Source organism: Stigmatopora argus, chromosome 2, assembly GCF_051989625.1.
Source record: "Stigmatopora argus isolate UIUO_Sarg chromosome 2, RoL_Sarg_1.0, whole genome shotgun sequence".
Classification (NCBI taxonomy): Eukaryota; Metazoa; Chordata; class Actinopteri; order Syngnathiformes; family Syngnathidae; genus Stigmatopora; species Stigmatopora argus.
Genome location: NC_135388.1, coordinates 15834219 through 15852881, shown reverse-complemented (window position 1 = coordinate 15852881; position 18663 = coordinate 15834219). Strand labels below are relative to the sequence as shown.

At 42.4% G+C, this 18663-nt stretch overlaps 2 protein-coding genes across 12 annotated transcripts in view; one reads left to right on the top strand and one right to left on the bottom strand.

Annotated features, from left to right (window-relative positions):
- The first annotated feature begins 8706 nt into the window (after positions 1–8706).
- On the top strand, positions 8707–13653 carry dbx1a (developing brain homeobox 1a). The gene is made up of 4 exons (XM_077620428.1): positions 8707–9110; positions 9194–9295; positions 11862–12061; positions 13001–13653. Exons 1-4 carry the CDS (start codon positions 8777–8779, stop codon positions 13277–13279), a joined length of 915 nt encoding a protein of 304 aa, XP_077476554.1. The 5' UTR covers positions 8707–8776; the 3' UTR covers positions 13280–13653.
- Positions 13654–13705: 52 nt separating this feature from the next.
- Positions 13706–18663, bottom strand: part of nav2a (neuron navigator 2a) — a 124117-nt gene continuing 119159 nt past the window's right edge. For all 11 annotated transcript variants that reach the window (XM_077620363.1, XM_077620388.1, XM_077620372.1 and 8 more), the window contains 7 exons: positions 18110–18345; positions 17862–18013; positions 17084–17155; positions 16802–16998; positions 16600–16718; positions 16105–16305; positions 13706–15645 (listed from right to left, as the gene is read on the bottom strand). In XM_077620363.1, the coding sequence (XP_077476489.1) occupies positions 15520–15645; positions 16105–16305; positions 16600–16718; positions 16802–16998; positions 17084–17155; positions 17862–18013; positions 18110–18345 (1103 nt within the window). In that variant the 3' untranslated portion in view covers positions 13706–15519. The remainder of the gene's footprint in view (positions 15646–16104; positions 16306–16599; positions 16719–16801; positions 16999–17083; positions 17156–17861; positions 18014–18109; positions 18346–18663) is intronic.

The window sequence follows — 18663 nt, the reverse complement described above, 5'->3', positions numbered from 1 at the left end:
GAAGGTCTTGCATTAGGTAGAAAACAGACTGAGAAGTTTCCTCTCTTTGTGGTTCCATGGGTGCTCGGCCATATTCTTGAAGTCTTAGTCCTTAATTAGACAAAGACAAGGTGTAAATATCTGCCAAGATCCTTCCATTCTTAACCCAACTTATATTTAACCACACACGCAAGTTGATGACTCTTCTCATATTTTGAGTGAAATGCTCACATTCTTACTCTGGGGTTTGGTGGTTGTCTTTGGAGTGGACTCTCTCTCAAGCCTTTGTTCTCTTCTTGACCTTAAATGTCTTCTCATTTGGCCCTGCAGACCAGAGGTCACACTGCAATAGATGACCCCTTTCCCTGGCCTGCTCTTCAGGGCTTTTGTACAAGTACAAGAGCTCTCCTTAGGATAGCTACCAATAGCTAAAAATAATGTGCTCCGAGCAGTCTGCAATAAATGCCAAAGCAATGAAGAATGTCAAATCTAAAGATCATAATTACGATTACACAAAATAGTTTTTGGGAAAACAGGCCTTCCTGCACTCCTCACATAATTCCACTGGACTGTCTCAAAGCCACATCGTTGTCTGTATTACGTGGGTTGTTGCTAGACAGAAATTAACTACTACTACATTGTTCCTAATCTCTATGAATGGGGGACATTTCTTGCCTGTTAAATTCAAAATAGTACGAGATCAGCAAGCTGAGAAAGGAGGTAACTGACCGAAGAAAAGAGGGACTGGGTAATATGCTTGATGGTTGGTGGAACTGACAAGACAAAGGGGAAGGAGTTAAGACCTGTTAGAGCAGAGGGCACCTCACCTAGTGCTCATTAATGGCCCTATAATGCAATGAGGGGATCAATTACAGGCCATGGTGGGATTGATAATCAGCACAGGCCACTGGTCCATTATGTGACATTCAAATGAAGTATATTGGACTATCGCAAAAACAGACCTGGGGGGTCTGCTGACTGGAAAGTCAGTCACAACGCATTATTGCTGTTTGTCTGACTAAAGACCCTGACCATCACGATGGTCATCATGCCTCAGAGAGTTTCAACAGGTTTAATGGACCAGCTGATGGTCTACATCCGGGATGAGGAAACCTTAAAATTGCTGTGTAAGAACGTTAACCATCTCTGAGACGACTCTACAAGTTACTTCAAATCCTGAAATTCATGTCAGAAATTCTTTTTCACAATTGCTGTTACTTAACTGAAGAATTTCTTTGGAATTGTTTACTGATGAAAGGAAACCAAATAAGCACTGTTTAGGCTATTTAAGACAAGATGGAAGAAGATGATAATGAATGACATTCTTGAAACAACCATTTTTGCAGCAGATGTGCTATATGTGTTCCATAAATTCCCAATGATTCAGTCGATGGTTCGGTCCATAACATTAAAAATGAGCAAAAGTAGGAACCAAATGATGTTAGTGAATGTCTCATTTTGATTAAACACAATCAGTCTGTGTGCTATCATTGAGTTCTACAGCAATTAGGAGAATTTATATTGTTTTGGAAAACGGCTGTAAAGAATGCAAATAGTTGTTTGATCCCGGATTAATTGTCAATGATTCTCGACACCCCTAACATATTTATTGAGCCTATAACTATAAATGAGCTCTCTAAAACAGACCAAACGTTACCAAAAAAAATTAACAAAATATTGACTCTGAGAAATGATTGTCTTGTATGGTTTGGATAACTGTCTAGCTGCATTATCCTGCACTAAACAAAAGAACAAACAAAAAACATATCTAGAAACCCATATACATTATTAAGTCACCAATTTACCATTTTGCCCCAATTTGAATTCTCAACATGATTAATAACACACAGCACTGGGTTTCCACCCAGATTTACTTTCTATTCTGACCTACCAAAACAATAAAGAAGCTGCTTGAGTCTGTTAAACATTTGTCAATGACCACACGAATGTTGTATCTGCTCAAAACACGTCTTGTATTTATAACACACCCGAATATAAACGGCACAGGTTAAGGGTGATCTATTTCAACCCGTTTCCTGCACGAAATAAAAACATATACATGGAAATTGGCAAATGTGTTTTATTGTGAATCCTCGCTAAAACAGGAGAGGCCAAGTGCAAGAACTGTGTCCGGCCCTTTTTATGCTCAACTAGAACCCTTTTGAAAGGTACGCGCACACACACAGCAGCACACGCAAACAGACACTTGTGTAGCAGGCCCTGAAAAGATCACTGGTTTCCTGCTGTTATGCAAATGAATCAAAACGCTTGAGTGAGAATTATATATGAATCCAATGCAGCTTTCTCTCTCTTTTAGGAATGCTTAGCCACAAGTGCTGAGAAGGCTCAATGGCAAGCGTCCGCTTCACTCCCTGGCCATGCGTATTATTCAGCTTGACGAGACGCAAACTGACATAAGCACCCGGGCTCACTTTCACCCACTGGCAATCCGATTATATGGCCAACACGGCATCAATGCTGCAGGGCCAACAGGCAGTGAAGTCCGTCAAGCATCCCCTCCTCCACCCAAGCTCCTTTCCCCATTCATGGCTCCTTCTTTAACTTCCCTGCACGGCTACCCCTCCTAAGCACACGCACACGTGCACACGCAGGCACACACACAGGTAAACTTTCAACGCACTTGCTTACATTTTTTCCTAATGTTTTTTTTCCCCTCTCAAATCCAAGTCAACAAATCCAAGCGTAAGTCAAGCCGCCCCCCTCCCCATGATTTATCCTCATCCCTCCTCACTCACAATCCCCAAAACCAGACTATAAATTCAGAGAATCCTACACAGAAGCATATTAATACATCTTTCAAACATCATTGGCAGACAAAGACAGTATTAGGCAGCTGCATGCGGCGGCCTCCTGAACCCTGTCTCAGGCCTGTTCATTCCATATTACTCAGATATATCTATATCAAAAAGGGGGCTGCAGGTTGGCTTGAGGAGAGTCAAGGCTAATGTCACCATGGGACTTCTAAACTAAACCAGTGTTGACAACCACACAAGACGGGCTTTTCTAACGTGCTGCGTTGTGACGCTTGGGTGCTCAGACGGGGCACCCGTTGAGGCGGCGGGTGTTTACATGACGCTGTAGCCCAAAAAGATCTGCCCGCAGGTGCTAGGAGGGGGCTCTCTTCGCAAATCGGCCCGCATCCGTGAAACTAATGTAGAGATGAGATTAAACTTGCGGAGGGACACTTTTACAATTGATTCACACTGGGTCACTGTGACAAATGTGTGCGCATGTGTCGGGAGGGGGAGGCCAAGGGGCTCATCAAGGATCGTCACGAGGCGCTTAATGGAACATCAATGTCGGATTATTGCTGAAATGAAAAGCCTAGCTAGAACACCAGCACACCTAACTCGTACAATCCAATCCAATCTGATGATAGGTGACATGAGGCATAAGACACAAGTGAATTTAAATATTTATACTGTTTTCTATGAATTCTAATATTTGAAGGTGGGGTTCAGTGAGCCGAAGGAGGAGGGTGCACCTGCCTCGCACTTTACAAACAGGGATTTGGAGCCACAGGATAACTATGCTTCCTCTGCACCCCTCTGTTTTGTCTGGTATTAATGAGCAATTAACTCTGCATACACGCTCACGGACAAAGGTTTTGGTTGTCAGATTATGCTAATGATGCTGGATACGCCTGCACCGTGTGAATAGAAAGAGTTGTGGTGTTCCTCAGAGATGGGAAAATGATATGCAAACTGTAGCAACATGTGCACTTGGATTAGAACAGCACCCAACATCCATTCTGATGAAAGCTATTCAACATACTTTAAGATGGGGAAGCAAGAATCCCACTTGGATGGAAAACAATTCAATCCTGCATTGTTTTTTTAAGGGGGTCACGGGGTAGAGACCTTAATAATGGGGGCTGGAAAAGCTCAAGTGAAATCTTTGGAGCTAAATACGAGCGAGAGAACAAAACTAAGAAGTTGAACTCCCTTGGCCAAGTCAGAGTGAACAGGTGCAGCGCGAGTTCATACAGAACGCTTTGTGCACTGACATGGCACCAGTCCATTTGGTGGGAAGGGGGTGGAGGGGGCATGTTTAATACAAAGTTAATATCGATTTAATGCTTGTCACTGCGCCTGGGAGTCTTGAGGCTCTGCTAATTCACTTGTGTTGGGAGGGGCTTTAGCATCACCTTCACCAGATGCCGTTGAGACCTGGAGCTGCCGGTGAAATGAGGTGAAGCCGTGGCCAAAACACCCCGAGAGGGAATGTGGGATAAGGTGAAACCGAGGGAACAAATGGATTGTGCTGAAATAGACATTTGGATAACTTCACGTGGCAGCAGCAGAAGCATGCAGCATCTTTATTGTATTGTGAAATTAAGTTACAACCGCTAATGTTGATGCCAAGGTGGGCGAGCAGTACGGCTTGCTGATGTGACTTTAGTTTTTCTTGGGCTGGGAGTGTACAGAATAGAAGAGTTTTAAAAGCTTTGTTACTCTTCATGGTGGGAGACAGTGTTTTACGTACAAATTGTTTGTGTACACTACAAGTATTTTAAAAAACTTGCAGTACAAGGGACTGCCACTAGAGGCTGGCTCAAAACGACCATAATGTTCATTCATTCATTTTATCTTATCCTTAACAAGAGTTGTGGGGGGTGCTGGAGCCTATCCCAGCCAATTATTGGGAGCAGACAGGGGACACCCTGAATTGGTGGCCAGCCAATCACAGGACACAAGGAGATGGACAACCAATCACGCACGCACACACACATCTTGAGGCAATTTAGAGTGCTCAATCAGCCTCCCATGTATATTTTTAGGATTTGGGAGGAAATGGGAGTACCTGGGGAAAACCCACGCAGGCCCGGGAGGAACCTGCAAAGCAGGAAGCTCGGAAACTACCAAAAATTGAAAGCTCAACCTTAAAACTGTAAGGAGGAGGTGCTAACCACTCTATCACTGAGCCGCCCGCTACTATTACGTATCATCATTGCATAAATATAAACAAATACTATTTTCAAAGGTGTTACTCATAAAGACCGTAAGCTGTCACCGTTTGATGTGTTTGGTGCTAAATGGTCCTTGAATGGCTGCACACATTGACTGGTGTCACACGAGGCTGCAACCAGTCAGCGCAATCTGTTGCTTGACGGTCTGCTGAAAAGATGGGGTGTTCCCTCTATTTGCAGCACCCACGTCACCAATAAATAATGAGTGAATAATCAACAGTAACCACCTGTCGGAGTTACGGCACAAAGGGACAACCTATGGAGAAGCTCTCATGCATGTGTAACATTTACTCAGCCCCCTTTTCACTTAATGCAGCAGAAACACAGACAACACAATGGTGGAGTTCATCTATTTACTAAACTAGGCCTGCCGCCTCCGTTTCTCCAAAACCATCCAGCCTTCTGATGAAAACTATTTTAATTACCATAGCACTTAATAAAGAACAGAATTCCTAACTGTGAATAAACAGGAAAAGTTGTTGTTAAATGTCAACAAACATTGTTTGGAATGATAACATCAAGTTTTCAAGTAAATTTATTTGGGGGAAAAATGAGGGTAAGAAACTCCACTGTGCACACTGATGAATATTATTAATAGTGCTGTCAACCAATTACTTTTTTTTTATCAAGTTTATCGTATGGTTCCATAGTTAACTAGCGAGTACTCACATTTATAGTTCTAAATATACACTTATTATCAAAGGGGCTGACCACAGAAAGTTGCTTCAAACTAAAAAACAATTCATTTCTACTAAAAAAATCATTTTAAACATGTGCATTTTTGCTTTTACTCTCGACCATATTTTTGCCTTTGTTCTACAATTGAAGTGACGGTTTGTTTGAATGAAAATAAATATTTTTGATTCAAGTAACTTTGTTGGGTTGAATAATAAAGACACAAATCTACCTTTGCATATGCTTTGAATTACACGTGGCAACTTTATACAAATCAGAAGCTATTCATTTGATTGAATTTTTTTGAAGTTTGTGTATTTTATAAACTCTTAAATTGTCAAATTAAAACTATTTTGACACACACACACAAAAGTTAGAAATATTTTAAAATGCAACACATGCACCCTAAATAATGTGGAAAAACTCATTTAGCCATGCAAAAAAAAGTGTAGTTAAAGAAAGGTTGAAGGGATTGCGATTAATAAAATAAATTCTATTTCATTCCAATTAATAAATTCTTCATCTTCTGTTGCGGGAAGTGCAACTAAATAGTATGAGCAGTAGCAAAATGAATTATGAAAAAAAAAATAAAAAAAATAGAGATAGTCAATCCATATATTTTCAATAACTATTTTTAAAATAATTCTGAATTACGCTATATGGTTATGAATTTTCATAATTATTACTACTACTGTTATAATTATCATTATTATTTGATTGCTGTATGAGTTGCACAATAGATATGAAATATGAGGAAAAGTGTGAAGTAATAGGATCATTAACGTCATATATATGCATATGATGAGCTCATGATTTCATAACCATGCATGCAAATGATCATATCTGCGTGTCATATTTTGAAACTCGGTCATTCCTAATAAGGATTAGCTGATATGGGGTGGAAAGGACATCAAATGAGGGCTTTCCTAACTTCTAGATGTGGTTGAAAAATAATGTCAGTGGTGTGGGAGTTAAAAGTGCAGTTTGGTGGGGCACTGGGAGCTTGGGTGTTGTTAATATGTCCACGATGTGCTTTTAATGGTTCTAATTGAGCCCCGGGCAGCTGTTTTAAGAGGCCACTTTGGACGAGGAAAGCCAACAAGGCTCATAGAAATTCGTCTCGGTCAGGCTGGGCCGCCCATGCTTCCTGCTAACCATCTGCTTAGAACTGGTACAAAAGGAGGATTTTGGGGAGCCAAGTGAAGGAAAATGGGATCATAAAAAAAGAAAAAGAAAAAAATCTTTGAAGGCCTTCTTGCTCCTCGGAGGTGTCTGTGTTGTAGACCGAGGATCGCGCCCCTGATAGGCATTGAGTGATGTCCAAAGGATCATTTCACGGGGGCGTTACCTCGGAATTATTACACCGTGGCCGTATTAAATAGGGCTGATGTTAGACCACTCGTCACCATTGGATTCGATCCCACCGGCTGCTAACTGTTTTGAGCCAACAAAGTCATGCTAAGCCCAGTTTTATTGGGAGAAAAACAAAAATATTCCACTTATCCGAACCTTCCCATCTGTTCTTTCCGGCTTTTTATTTGAAACAAAAACAGAAATCGAATGAGTTCACATGGTTTATTTCAAATGAAAAACGTTGTTTTACATCCACTTTTTATGATATAAAAACTTGTATAACCATTGTCTAGTTAAAAAAATATATCGTCAAACGGCCTTGTTGACATTTGCACTCTGTTTTTTTTTAAAGATAACTTGAGGTAAACACGTTCAAGTGTAAATTCCAATTTTGAAAACGTACATCATCTCTTTGAAAACGTCTAATTTGGAGCCGGTTTCTTTGCTCGAACAGGTTTTGGGTCTAAATCTGACAGAACATGACGATCATGCTCCAAGTGGCATTAATAGGAGTTTTATTGGAGCACTCGTATGAATGCATTTTAAATCAAATCACAGACGCACTTTTATTCAGCCAGTTAAAATAGCAGAACAAAACCGTCTTTGGAAATAAAGCTTCCCCCCCACCCCTTTTTTCTTCTCTCTTGGAAGCGGGTAGAGGGGGGAAGAGAAAGGCCTGCCGAGGGGCCGAGGGGGGCCTCCTGCGCAGCTGAGGCTGACAGTTAAAGTTCATGCTCCTAACAGGATCAGGAGCGCACACTTCTCCTGTTGAGCGCTTGGGCACAAAGTGATATTTAACACATCTGTTAAAGCGTTTTGATAGCGCCAATCCAGTTAAGACATTATTCCATGACGAGGGCCAGATTGAGTGTTGAAAATCCAATGAAACCCTAAAAACACATTAGCATTTTCCGAAGCGTCTCGATGAAGAGCAGGCTTGTTTTTTTATCTATTAAAAAAAAAATCTTATGCAAAAGATGCAACGAACGAGCATATATTGCTATCGAATCATGTGGAGAAACCTGCTGCTCTCTTTGTTGATCAACTCATGACCGTGCCGGATGTCCAATCTGTTTGGCATTCTCGTCAAAATGGATTGGACGTCTAACGTCGTCAGAGCAGGAAATTAGGAGAATATTATTATATAAGGGTAGAGGCAATAAACTGGGGGTATAAACAGGGTTCATTTTTTTCCGTTAATATTGCTTTTATAACATTTTATACATATAAGTCAAGTTTGTTTCACTGCGAACAAATACTCACCCGCCCTACAAAAGCTTTATTTTTACAATGCAAACCCTCTTGAACGTATTATCTATTATGTAAGTGAATAGTGAAAGTACACTCGTGAAAAGCCCCCACATAATGAGACAATATGTAAAGATTGGTCTTTAATTAGGCAGCTTGCGTCGGCCCAACACAAGGCGTTGAAAGGAAAGTGATCCATATGCAAAAGTGATGAGCGGGACCCCCTTTGTGGTGGCCACATTGTGTGTTGCTTGCTTATGAAGTCTAATGCAATCATAAATTGCGCCCCTCGGCCAATCGCATTGCGCGAGAGGGGGCCCTGAAAGCGGCCCGTGAGGAGAACTTTGTTTGGCTCCATTGTGGAGCCTGTCAGGCCCCGGGAAGGGTGGGTGTGAGGTGGGGGTCCGCTGCTATAAAGCTGCGAGTGCCTGCGGCGAGGACACCACTTTTGCAGACAGACACTCGTCCACACTTTCTCTCCGCGCAAAGACACGCGGAGTATTCTTTAGGCACGCTCGCAAGTTGGGGACTATGATGATCCCAAGCGTCATCGCGCCCCCCGCCCTCTACCCGGGCCTCTACCGGCCAGCGGCCCCCGCCCTGGCCCTTCACCACAACTTTCCGAGCCACTCCAGCTTCCTCGTGGAGGACCTACTGCGGATAAGCCGACCCGCCGCTTTCCTCAACCGGACGCCGCCTGCCCCCGCCACCACCACGTTATCATTCGCGGACCGTTGCTCAGATCGAGGCCCCCTCGCGAATGCTGTGACGCACGAGTCATGCTCGCCCAAAACGCCGAGCAACAAGGACCCGACTTTCCTCAAGTTTGGAGTCAGCGCCATCCTCGCACCGTCGCCCAAGAGACGTGAGTAGACCCACATTTGGTCCTGTCAATGCGCACCTGTGCCTCCATCCTAACTTGTGTCCGCCTCCCGTCCCCCTTTCCAGCACCCACCCCTCCGACAGTCCACATGCATACCAAGACCTTCCACGTCCCCTGCTTTGACGCAACTTTTCAGCCCATGTTCAGGACACCCTACTTACACGCAGGTATGAACGCACGCACCCTCCACCTTCTCCCTGACATAGAAACACTAAAGTCAAAAAATGCGTGCTTCTCTGATGGCCTGTGGCCCAGACCCACCCACCTCCTAATTAAGCAATTATCCCAAATCGTCACGCTCTAAATTAGAGGCGGGGTGGCCAGTTACCGACCCCCAGCTTCCCATTGAGGAGCGTTTTCTCTGGTATTTTTTTCCCACAGAGCCCGGGGGCCACCGGGCCGCAATGCTGGCAACAAAGGTTTTTTTTTTTCGGCACCGTGACCAATTTGGTCAGCCCCCACTGGGGTGAACCACCCACCCCGGAGAGTGACTTTTACCAGTCATGCACTAATTTCCCCATTAGGCTCCATTGAAAGAATTCTATATTCTCACAAGACCACATGAGCAGGGGTGTCAAAGTCATTTTTGTCCAGGGCCACATAGATGATGGTTTTCCTCTGAAGCGCTGTTTCAGTGAAAGCATATACATAAAATCGCATCTTTATTAATGCAAGATAAAATTATGTATAAGTGACTACTTCGGAAAAAATAGAGTTTGTTCAACTTGTCGATGTTTAACCCTTCAAAAGGCACTTGTTTCCATCAATGACCGCCACAGACGACGCTAAACGTTCAATCCATTTTGACTGGGAGAAACTGGCATCGATAATTGGCTGCCAATCCCCCCAAGTCTAAAGGGAATGGTCATCCACTGCTTTGAAATATGAGCATATATTGCCATTCAATCCATTTTTTTTATGAATTGGACGTCAATTGTTGTCAATGGCAGGCAATGAATACTTGAAAAAATATATATACTATGGGTACTATATATAGAAATTGGTAATACATGTATATAGTCATTCGTCGACTTCGTATTTTGGATCTTCGAGGTCACAATAATGAACCAAATATTAATATTGTGGCCTAAAATATCAAAATGCCAGATCTTTATTGGGTTAATTTGTTTTCTTTCTACTTGATTTGTGAATGATTTTTAATCAAAGAAAAGTAGAGCTGTTTTGCGGCCCAGCATGCTTCCAATTTTAAAGTGAAGTCAATCTGTAAGTAAACAAACCTGACATAGGACCCTAAAACAATATGGCCTCTGGCAGCGATCAGGTGGTGCTCAAGTTTTGTCAAGGTGCTTATTTCCTCTCAAATTGCATTAGAACATTCCTTTTGACATTTTTTTTTCCTCCTTCCAAACTTTCTCCCTCGTTTGGCCCCAAGCAGGCCAACAGCGAGGTGAGATGAAGAATAATCTCTTACAAAAGTCTATAAAAGTCTTTTATTCAAACTAATCATAATGGCGACCGAGTCCCTTTTATGGCTTCGGCTGAAAGGAGCCACAAAGAAACTCAGCGTCCTCAATAGCTTTTCGTGTTCATTTAATGAAAATGATTTGAGGGCACCAAGAAGAAGAAGAAGAAGAAAAAGCACTGCCGCCCCCCCTTTTTGGGGAGGGAGGGGGCATCAGTATTCTGGTATGCGGTTGTGTTTAGTTTGAAAGTGTAAATCTCCCTTTGTGGCCGTAATATATGGCCTTCGCCGCCTGTCCAGAGTCTTTTCTCTGTTAGTTCATTACTACACAATTACCGTTCACGCTTTATTAACTCCTCTATCCGCCCACGCAGGCCCCCTTCAAGGGAACGCTGCCTCGTTTACATACCAATGCCCCCAATGTGCTAATTAGTCACCTCGTGCCATTTCACTCGGAAAAAAAATGGAAGCCCAATGCCAACAACTCAATGATAATAACACATGGATATGTCATGAATGCTTTCATAGGGCACTCATTGGCTACTTCCAATTCATTTTGATCAGGAGGCCTGGAAGCCTCTCCCAGTCAGAATGGATTGGACGTCTAATGCCGTCAATGGCACAGGAACATGACCACTTTAGTCACTTTTGTACCTTTATGTGACCACTTGTACCTTTATATGACCACTTATTCATGTTGACTACTTATGTTGACTACTTATTTATTATTATCATTTATTGATTATTTGTTTGTTATTGTTATTTGTGCACTTCACTACTTATTTATGTTGTTGACTACTTATTTATTACTTGTTTGGTGATTATTATTTATTATTATTATTATTATTGATTGTTTAAATATGTGTTTAGTTGTTTGTTGTTATTTGCGCACTTTGTTGTGAAGCTTTAAAACTCGTTATACATGTATAATGATAATAAAAACATTCAATTCAATTGAATTCAATTCAATTAATTAGCAGTCTTCTTGTTTTAAATAAATTGAACGTGTATATATAAAAGAAAATAATACATCATTTAATAAAAATGATATAATGTAGTATAATATTGTAACAAAATAATGGAACAGAAAACAATGGTGGTTCTCATTATATTTGCCATCCACACATGACTTTGTGGTTGAGCGTATTGTGGCTGAGATGGCACAGAAATTAATTTCCATGTTTTTAGTTTTTTTAATTTTATTTTATTTTACTTTTACTATGAAGCCACTTGGCCTATGAAAAACTAAACGTGTGTTTTTATTTACCTGTTGTTGTTTTTTTCGCCTTTTTTGTACGATGTTCTTCCAGGCTCTCCTGCCGTGCCGATCCCGGGAACCTTCTCGTGGCCGCTGGCCGCCCGAGGGAAGCCCCGCAGAGGGATGCTCCGGAGAGCCGTTTTCTCCGACGTGCAGCGCAAAGCTTTGGAGAAAATGTTCCAAAAACAGAAGTACATCAGCAAGCCGGACAGGAAAAAGCTGGCCTCCAAACTCGGCCTGAAGGACTCACAGGTGACAATATTTGCAAACAAATGTGATGTATTTACAACCAACTTTTTGTGAGGTTTTAACTTGTGTATTTTATATTTTTTTATTATTTATTATTTTATTATTATTAATGCCAAACTCTGAGCACATGGTGGCTAAATTCGGCGACTTTTGATGACGTTATATAATTGTTTGGACACTTTTGAGCCCATATTCCTTTAAAATTTTATCCGCCACACACTTTAAAGCTCCAAAAATGACTTGGGAATGATCGAATTTAATTAATTCCTATTACAAATTTCGTACCAAGATTGAATTCAACGAATATTCTTGTAGATACGTATGAAAGCTATATGGTCAATACAAATCTGCACAGGCCTATAAAACGCGACGATAAAGAAAGAAGGCTAAAGAAAGCTTTATATTTACCCTATTTTTGTTTCTTTTCGAGGTGACCCGTCAGTTGCCGTATTTTCATTCTAAGAACTCGTCCGGAAGAAAAATTATTTCCATACGGAATTTACCTTAAAAATCCAGCACTCTTCTTTAGCACCCCCGCACGACCGACATTAAAATGCGATACAATTAATGTGGGCGGCTTCAATGTTAACCCTTTACAATCCGACTCCAGGTGATTTTTTTTTTTAATTACCAAAAACCATAGCATTAATTGATGATTTTTTTTGTTAATAATCTTGCGATTTGGAGTGCCTTTGTGACTTCACATCAAATATTCCACTGTATTATTGAATTGAATGCTTTTATTGTCATTATACAAATATGAGATTTAAAGCTTCACCATGAAGTGCACACATAAATAATCAATACATAAGTAAAAAATAAATAAGTTGTTACGTAAGTCATATCATGTAAGTTAAAAAAAAAACTTATTAAATTTGGGGCTTACGCCATTTCGGAATGACATTATCACCACTCACCTTGTTCATCCCTCGTTGCGTCCAGGTGAAAATTTGGTTCCAGAACAGGCGGATGAAATGGAGGAATTCCAAGGAGCGCGAGCTGCTCTCATCCGGCGGCTGTCGCGAGCAGACGCTGCCCACCAAGGCCAACCCGCACCCCGACCTCAGCGACGTGGGCAAAAAGTCCGAAGACGAGGAGGAGGACGAAGATGAAGCATTCGGTCGACAGACGACAGGCTCCTGCGGCATCTCCTCACCTTCGCTCTCCAGTAAGCACTCGGACTTCTCAGAGTCGGACGATGAGGAGATAACCGTTTCGTAGTACGTTCAAATCCAGACTTTTAACCGAACAAAACATTTGGAAGAAGATATCGTCCTGGCTCATGACCCCCAAATCCATGAGATGCCAATTAATTTTCAGGAAAATAAAATAAAGGACAGGATCAGCTTCTGAAATCCCCTTTGCTGTTTTTGCACAGCTTTGTTGAATTGTACAGTGTTTTGTACAACGTTGCATGGAATTGTTTCTTACCAAGAATATTGGTTTCATATTACCATCACCTTGAATAGAGTTGTTTATTAAAAAGATGTAGCTATTTCATTAATAATTTATATGAATTTGTTTATTACCTGTGGTGTATATATGTTTGTTTTACTTGTTGGATGTACAAAAGCCAAATAAACATGTTGACTGTGTTGAGTCAAAGGTGTGTCTGTCTTGTGTAATTAAAAGTGGCCAGATATAAAATCCGATCATAAATAATCTTTTAATTAAATCACAATAACTTAAGACTAGGACAGTGATATCAGAATCTCAGCGATGACAAAACGCACCAAAGTGCTCCGATGTAAAGAGACTGTACACAAAATACTCCGTTTCAAGTACTGTAACAAATCAGATAGAAAAGTGTCGTCCAAAATGCTGAAATATCATGAACTCTTTACAAAGTTACAGTATGTTACATAGCAAAGAAGGCTAAACATTCATTGAGCTTGTAAATTAAAAAAAAAACACCCACACACACAATTGGCAAACCAGTTAAATGCTTCAAACGACATCCACACCTTTTAGAGCAGAATCAAGTCTGTTTTGTGCTTACGAGGACCCAAACAAACACGATACGAATGGGTCGAGAATTTGACGTTACTTCCATGCTGCACGTCTCTCTCAGTGCACATTCAACATTTGGCTTCCACTAAAGATCCCGATGAATGTTGCATAGAATTGGGGACAAAAAAAATTGACATTGAATCGAAGCAGTGCCTAATGCTTAAAGACTTGAACTGCTTGTCCTCTCAACCTAAAAGGCAGCCATGAGGTTTAAAACAAAGTCCAATCGTCCTTTTCTTTCATTTATCTTTAAACATCATGTATTTAAATGTTTCAACTCCAACCAGATTTATCAATATACACATATAAACAAAGCAGCAAATACAGTACACTTGGTTCCACACTCTAGATAAATTTGAAAATAACCATACAGTGTGTGATCAAAGGCTATTAGAGGATAGGATGAGGTATAAAAGTAACAAACCTCAAATTTCTTCCAAAACAATCACTCCACATTTGATATGGAACAGCAAAAATATTCTCCAAGTACTGTAGTGGTAGTTTCTTTCATCCACCATCTTGTAATCAGTGGGCGTTGTGTTTAAACCCAACTTTATGACCCATTCACTTATTCTCATTATTCACATAGTATTGGTGTAGTGGATTTGTCGACAGGTCCCCTCCGAAAATGGGAGGTCAAATCTGATCCCTCAATGCGGAAAGCACCGAAAAGAAAACAAGAACTGAAAACATGAGTACAAAAACAAAACAGATCAAAGTAAGGCATTTTTGTTTGAACTCAATACAGCACCAATAGATTTTTGTGCTATGAATGACCATGAAGGTATTATGGATTAAGGGCAAGCAGTTCTGTGGAGGTAAAGGTATGAATATTAAACAGAACATGCAAAATTACAGTGAACATTAAAACAATACAAAATCTGTCCACTTACTTGGAGATTGGGCCTATTTCACGTGTTTTCATTGTGCCATTACTTTTGTATTTTTCCTTCAGATGTTCTTGCTTCATTGTTTGCTGGCGTCTTCGTAAAAATAGTCAATTTGAATGACTAGCTGAATGAATGGAAATTGTGGGGATAGAGTCAACAGTTTTTCCTGCACGTTGGCCAGTTAACTTTCGAGTATAGGAGCAGAAGCAGAGCTTGTGTCGCCACCTGGAGGGCTTTTAGGGCTGGTGCTGATCGCAATGACGCCTCGAAGATTAACGGGCTATGTGCTTTGATTTTGTGTGATGCTGATGTCAGTCAAGCTCCTTCACGGAGGAGCCCCGGGCCACAGTGGTGAAAAAAAAGAAAATCAAAACAAAAACTACAACACTTTGTAGCAAAGAACTTTGCTGACTTCTGAAATGCAATTGTTCCGAAATATTTGGGTTGCCTGCACCCAAATTAAGGTGGCTGGATTTTGTGGCTTGGTACTATCCTCAAGTCGTCACAGTGAGAGTAGCCTGTTGTGTACAGGTAGGTCCTCGCGGGAACAGATCACGAGCGTCACAGCGTGGACTCCAGCGAGGAGTCGAGGATGTCGTCCTGGTGGCTGTTGCTATTCGAGTCGCTGTCGTAGCTCTGCGGGCTCGAAGACGTCGCTGCCTCCTTCAGGCGCATCAGCATGTTCATCTGATATAACAGGTACAAGATGATTCAGATGGTGTAGAAGCGGATCATGTCTGCGTGGTGGACTCCAATTTAATCATTTATGATTTATTCTATAGTCTTCCATTCATTTTCTATACTGCCGATCCTCACAAGAGCCGCTGGGGTGCTGGAGCCGATCCCAGCCAATCATGGGACACCCTGCTGGAGCAACGCCAGCCAATCACAGGGGACAAGGAGACAGGAAACCTTTTGCCCTCACACTCATACCTAGGGGCAATTTTGATTGTTCAACCAGCCTACCCTGCAGGTTTTTGGGATGTGGGACGAACCTAGAGTACCCGAGAAAAGCCCAGGCAATCCCAGGGAGAACATGCAAACTCCACACAGGAAGGTCCAGACCTAACTGTTAGGCCGATGTGCTGACCACTTGGCCAACGGCATTTCTGTTAATTGCCATAGAAAGTAACCCATGCTACTTACCAGTGGGTCCGCATCACTGTCACTCTGAGGTGGCTCTTTACGGACGCCTTCTCTTGGGACAGAGTAGCCGTCAAATCCCACATCTTCTGGGCGCAACTGCAGCAACGGGGGCCAATCGGCCGGAGCGGGAGTAGCGGACCATGGGTAGGTGTCGATAACCCAGGCGGCAGGGTCTTCCCATGCAGCTCTGCGACCGTACAACTGTAGCAAAAAAACCAGAGCAGCATTACTATGATAAATTTGGGAATGGTTAGAGCAGGGGTGCATTTTAAGGTACATTGTTAACTCATTGGCTGCCACTGTCAATCAAGAAACTCACAATTTTCTGGTTTTAAGGTACCCGTCTCGGGAAAAAAATGATTCTGTATGTACAGTATAAATGACCTACACAAAGAGCAACCCCGCAAACTGGATCTGAACTCCTCGTGGGCCACTCCTGGCTCTCCTTATGTTTAAAACCCCTAGATAAGTGAATCTCGAGTTAAAATGCGTTACCTGCAATCCCTCTCGAACAGCCTCAAGCATGTAGGGAATAATGGAGTAATTCCAGAGATCAGTGAACCAAACCCTGGATCCCTCCACATCGATAGGGCATGAAAGGAAGAGACGAGGACCTGTGCAATGCATTTGCGCAGACATAACACATCAGTGGCCCCTACTTTTACTCCTGCTGACAAATGAGGAAAGCTTTTCAAACCTATGGTCACGTCTGAAGAGCTGTGAGTCTCTAGGAAACGGTTGAGATGGTGCCACACCCTCGGGATCCAGTCTATGATCTTCACCAGTTCTGTGTTGCGCGTTCGACTGCCGATTTCTATTTCCATTAGTTTCCTCCGTAGGTAGCGACCTAGGAAGCCTTTGACTGGCTCTGTGTGGTTGGTGCACAGCACCCACCTGATGAAACCACACAAAGAAGTAAGAACCCTGCTTGAGAATTGTTTGTTCATGGGGCACGTGTCAAGCCCTAGTCCAAGTTTACCTGAAGTTGTGGTGAAGCTGCAAGTTGGGGGCCGATGACGTGGCTTGACTCATGGTCCCGATGATATACGGGCTAAAGGGAAACGAAAACCATGTTGTTAAGACCATCGAGAGAGGATGTTAACGTCCTGGGTTAGACTTTTGCCAGCTCATTCTGGGGTCGACATAGAGCGATGAAAACTGATATACTACATTTAAGCATAATTGTTGTATGCAGAAGGGTATTTCTCACACAATATTAGAGGGGCAAAATCACTACTATGTGGCGGGTACTCGGACGTTTCGTCGAAAGACGTTTGGTCCCGGACGTTTGGTCGAGCGGACCTTTGGTAGAACGGACGTTAGGTAGAACGGACGTTTGGTAGAACGGACGTTTGGTAGAACGGATGTTTGGTCGCCGGGTTGTTACTGTTGAAATCAGCTCTCAAAATTATAATCATGAGAGAGAGAGAGAGTTTCATATCTAAATATCTAATATTAAAATATCAACAGTAAACTCTCTGTCATAATTTGACAGCGAGCGAACCCGGCGACCAAACGTCCGTTCTACCAAACGTCCGTTCTACCAAACGCCCGGTCGACCAAACATCCGGTCGACCAGACGTCCGGTCGACCAAACGTCCGGTCGACCAAACGTCCGGTCGACCAAACGTCCGGTCGACCAAACGTCCGGTCGACCAAACGTCCGGTCGACCAAACGTCCGGTCGACCAAACGTCTTGCGACAAAACGTCCGGTCACGTATGTGGCGTACACATGAGTAGTTTGTGTATAGCCAACCTGTGCTCGTGACTGCTGTTGAAGACACCATTGAAGATTTCGCCCAGGGAGCTGACGTGGTGAAGGTTATCAAGGATGACCACTAGGGGGGTTTCCACACCAGCCGCCATGTCACACTGCTCAGCTAATCCTGACAGATACTGTCGAAGCTCCTACAGGTAGGCCGTGTTTATGATGATATACCATTAAGATTTGAAAGAAAGCCTTTTCAAATTACGATATTCAAACAAGAGCGTTTTTGTTTATACCTTGCTGGATTTGTGGTCCACGTTAAAAGTGACGATAGCGTGAGGGGTGAGAGGTCGGCCCTCGAGATGCAGCAAGTGACGAGACAGCTGATTGGCCAAATACGTCTTTCCTGTGCCGCTGGGGCCTGATAGGATGACCCGCCGGTGCTCCTTCAGGAGGGAGACGTATCGCTGCAGCATTGGCTTTGGAATAAGTGTGTCAAACACCAGCGAATCCACGCTGTCGCTGCTCACGCCTGTAGACACACACAACCATGGGATGAAGGAGTTCACTCCAATTGGACAAGCAAAAGCATAAATAACAAAACATTCTCTCAGTCACTGTGGGCCATATCAGATGTGTGTTATTAGAAATTAGGGAAAATGATCAGATCTAGGCATTCAATCATAATTGGGGACCTTCAAGGACTAAGACCATGGGTGTCCAAACCAGTCCACAAATGACTGTGATTTTCATTTTAATTGGAGGAAGAGGATACATTTTCACAAGTCTGGTGTCTTAAAAGTTTAATCAATTGATTGCTACTGGTTTCAGTAGAAACCTCATTGGTTAA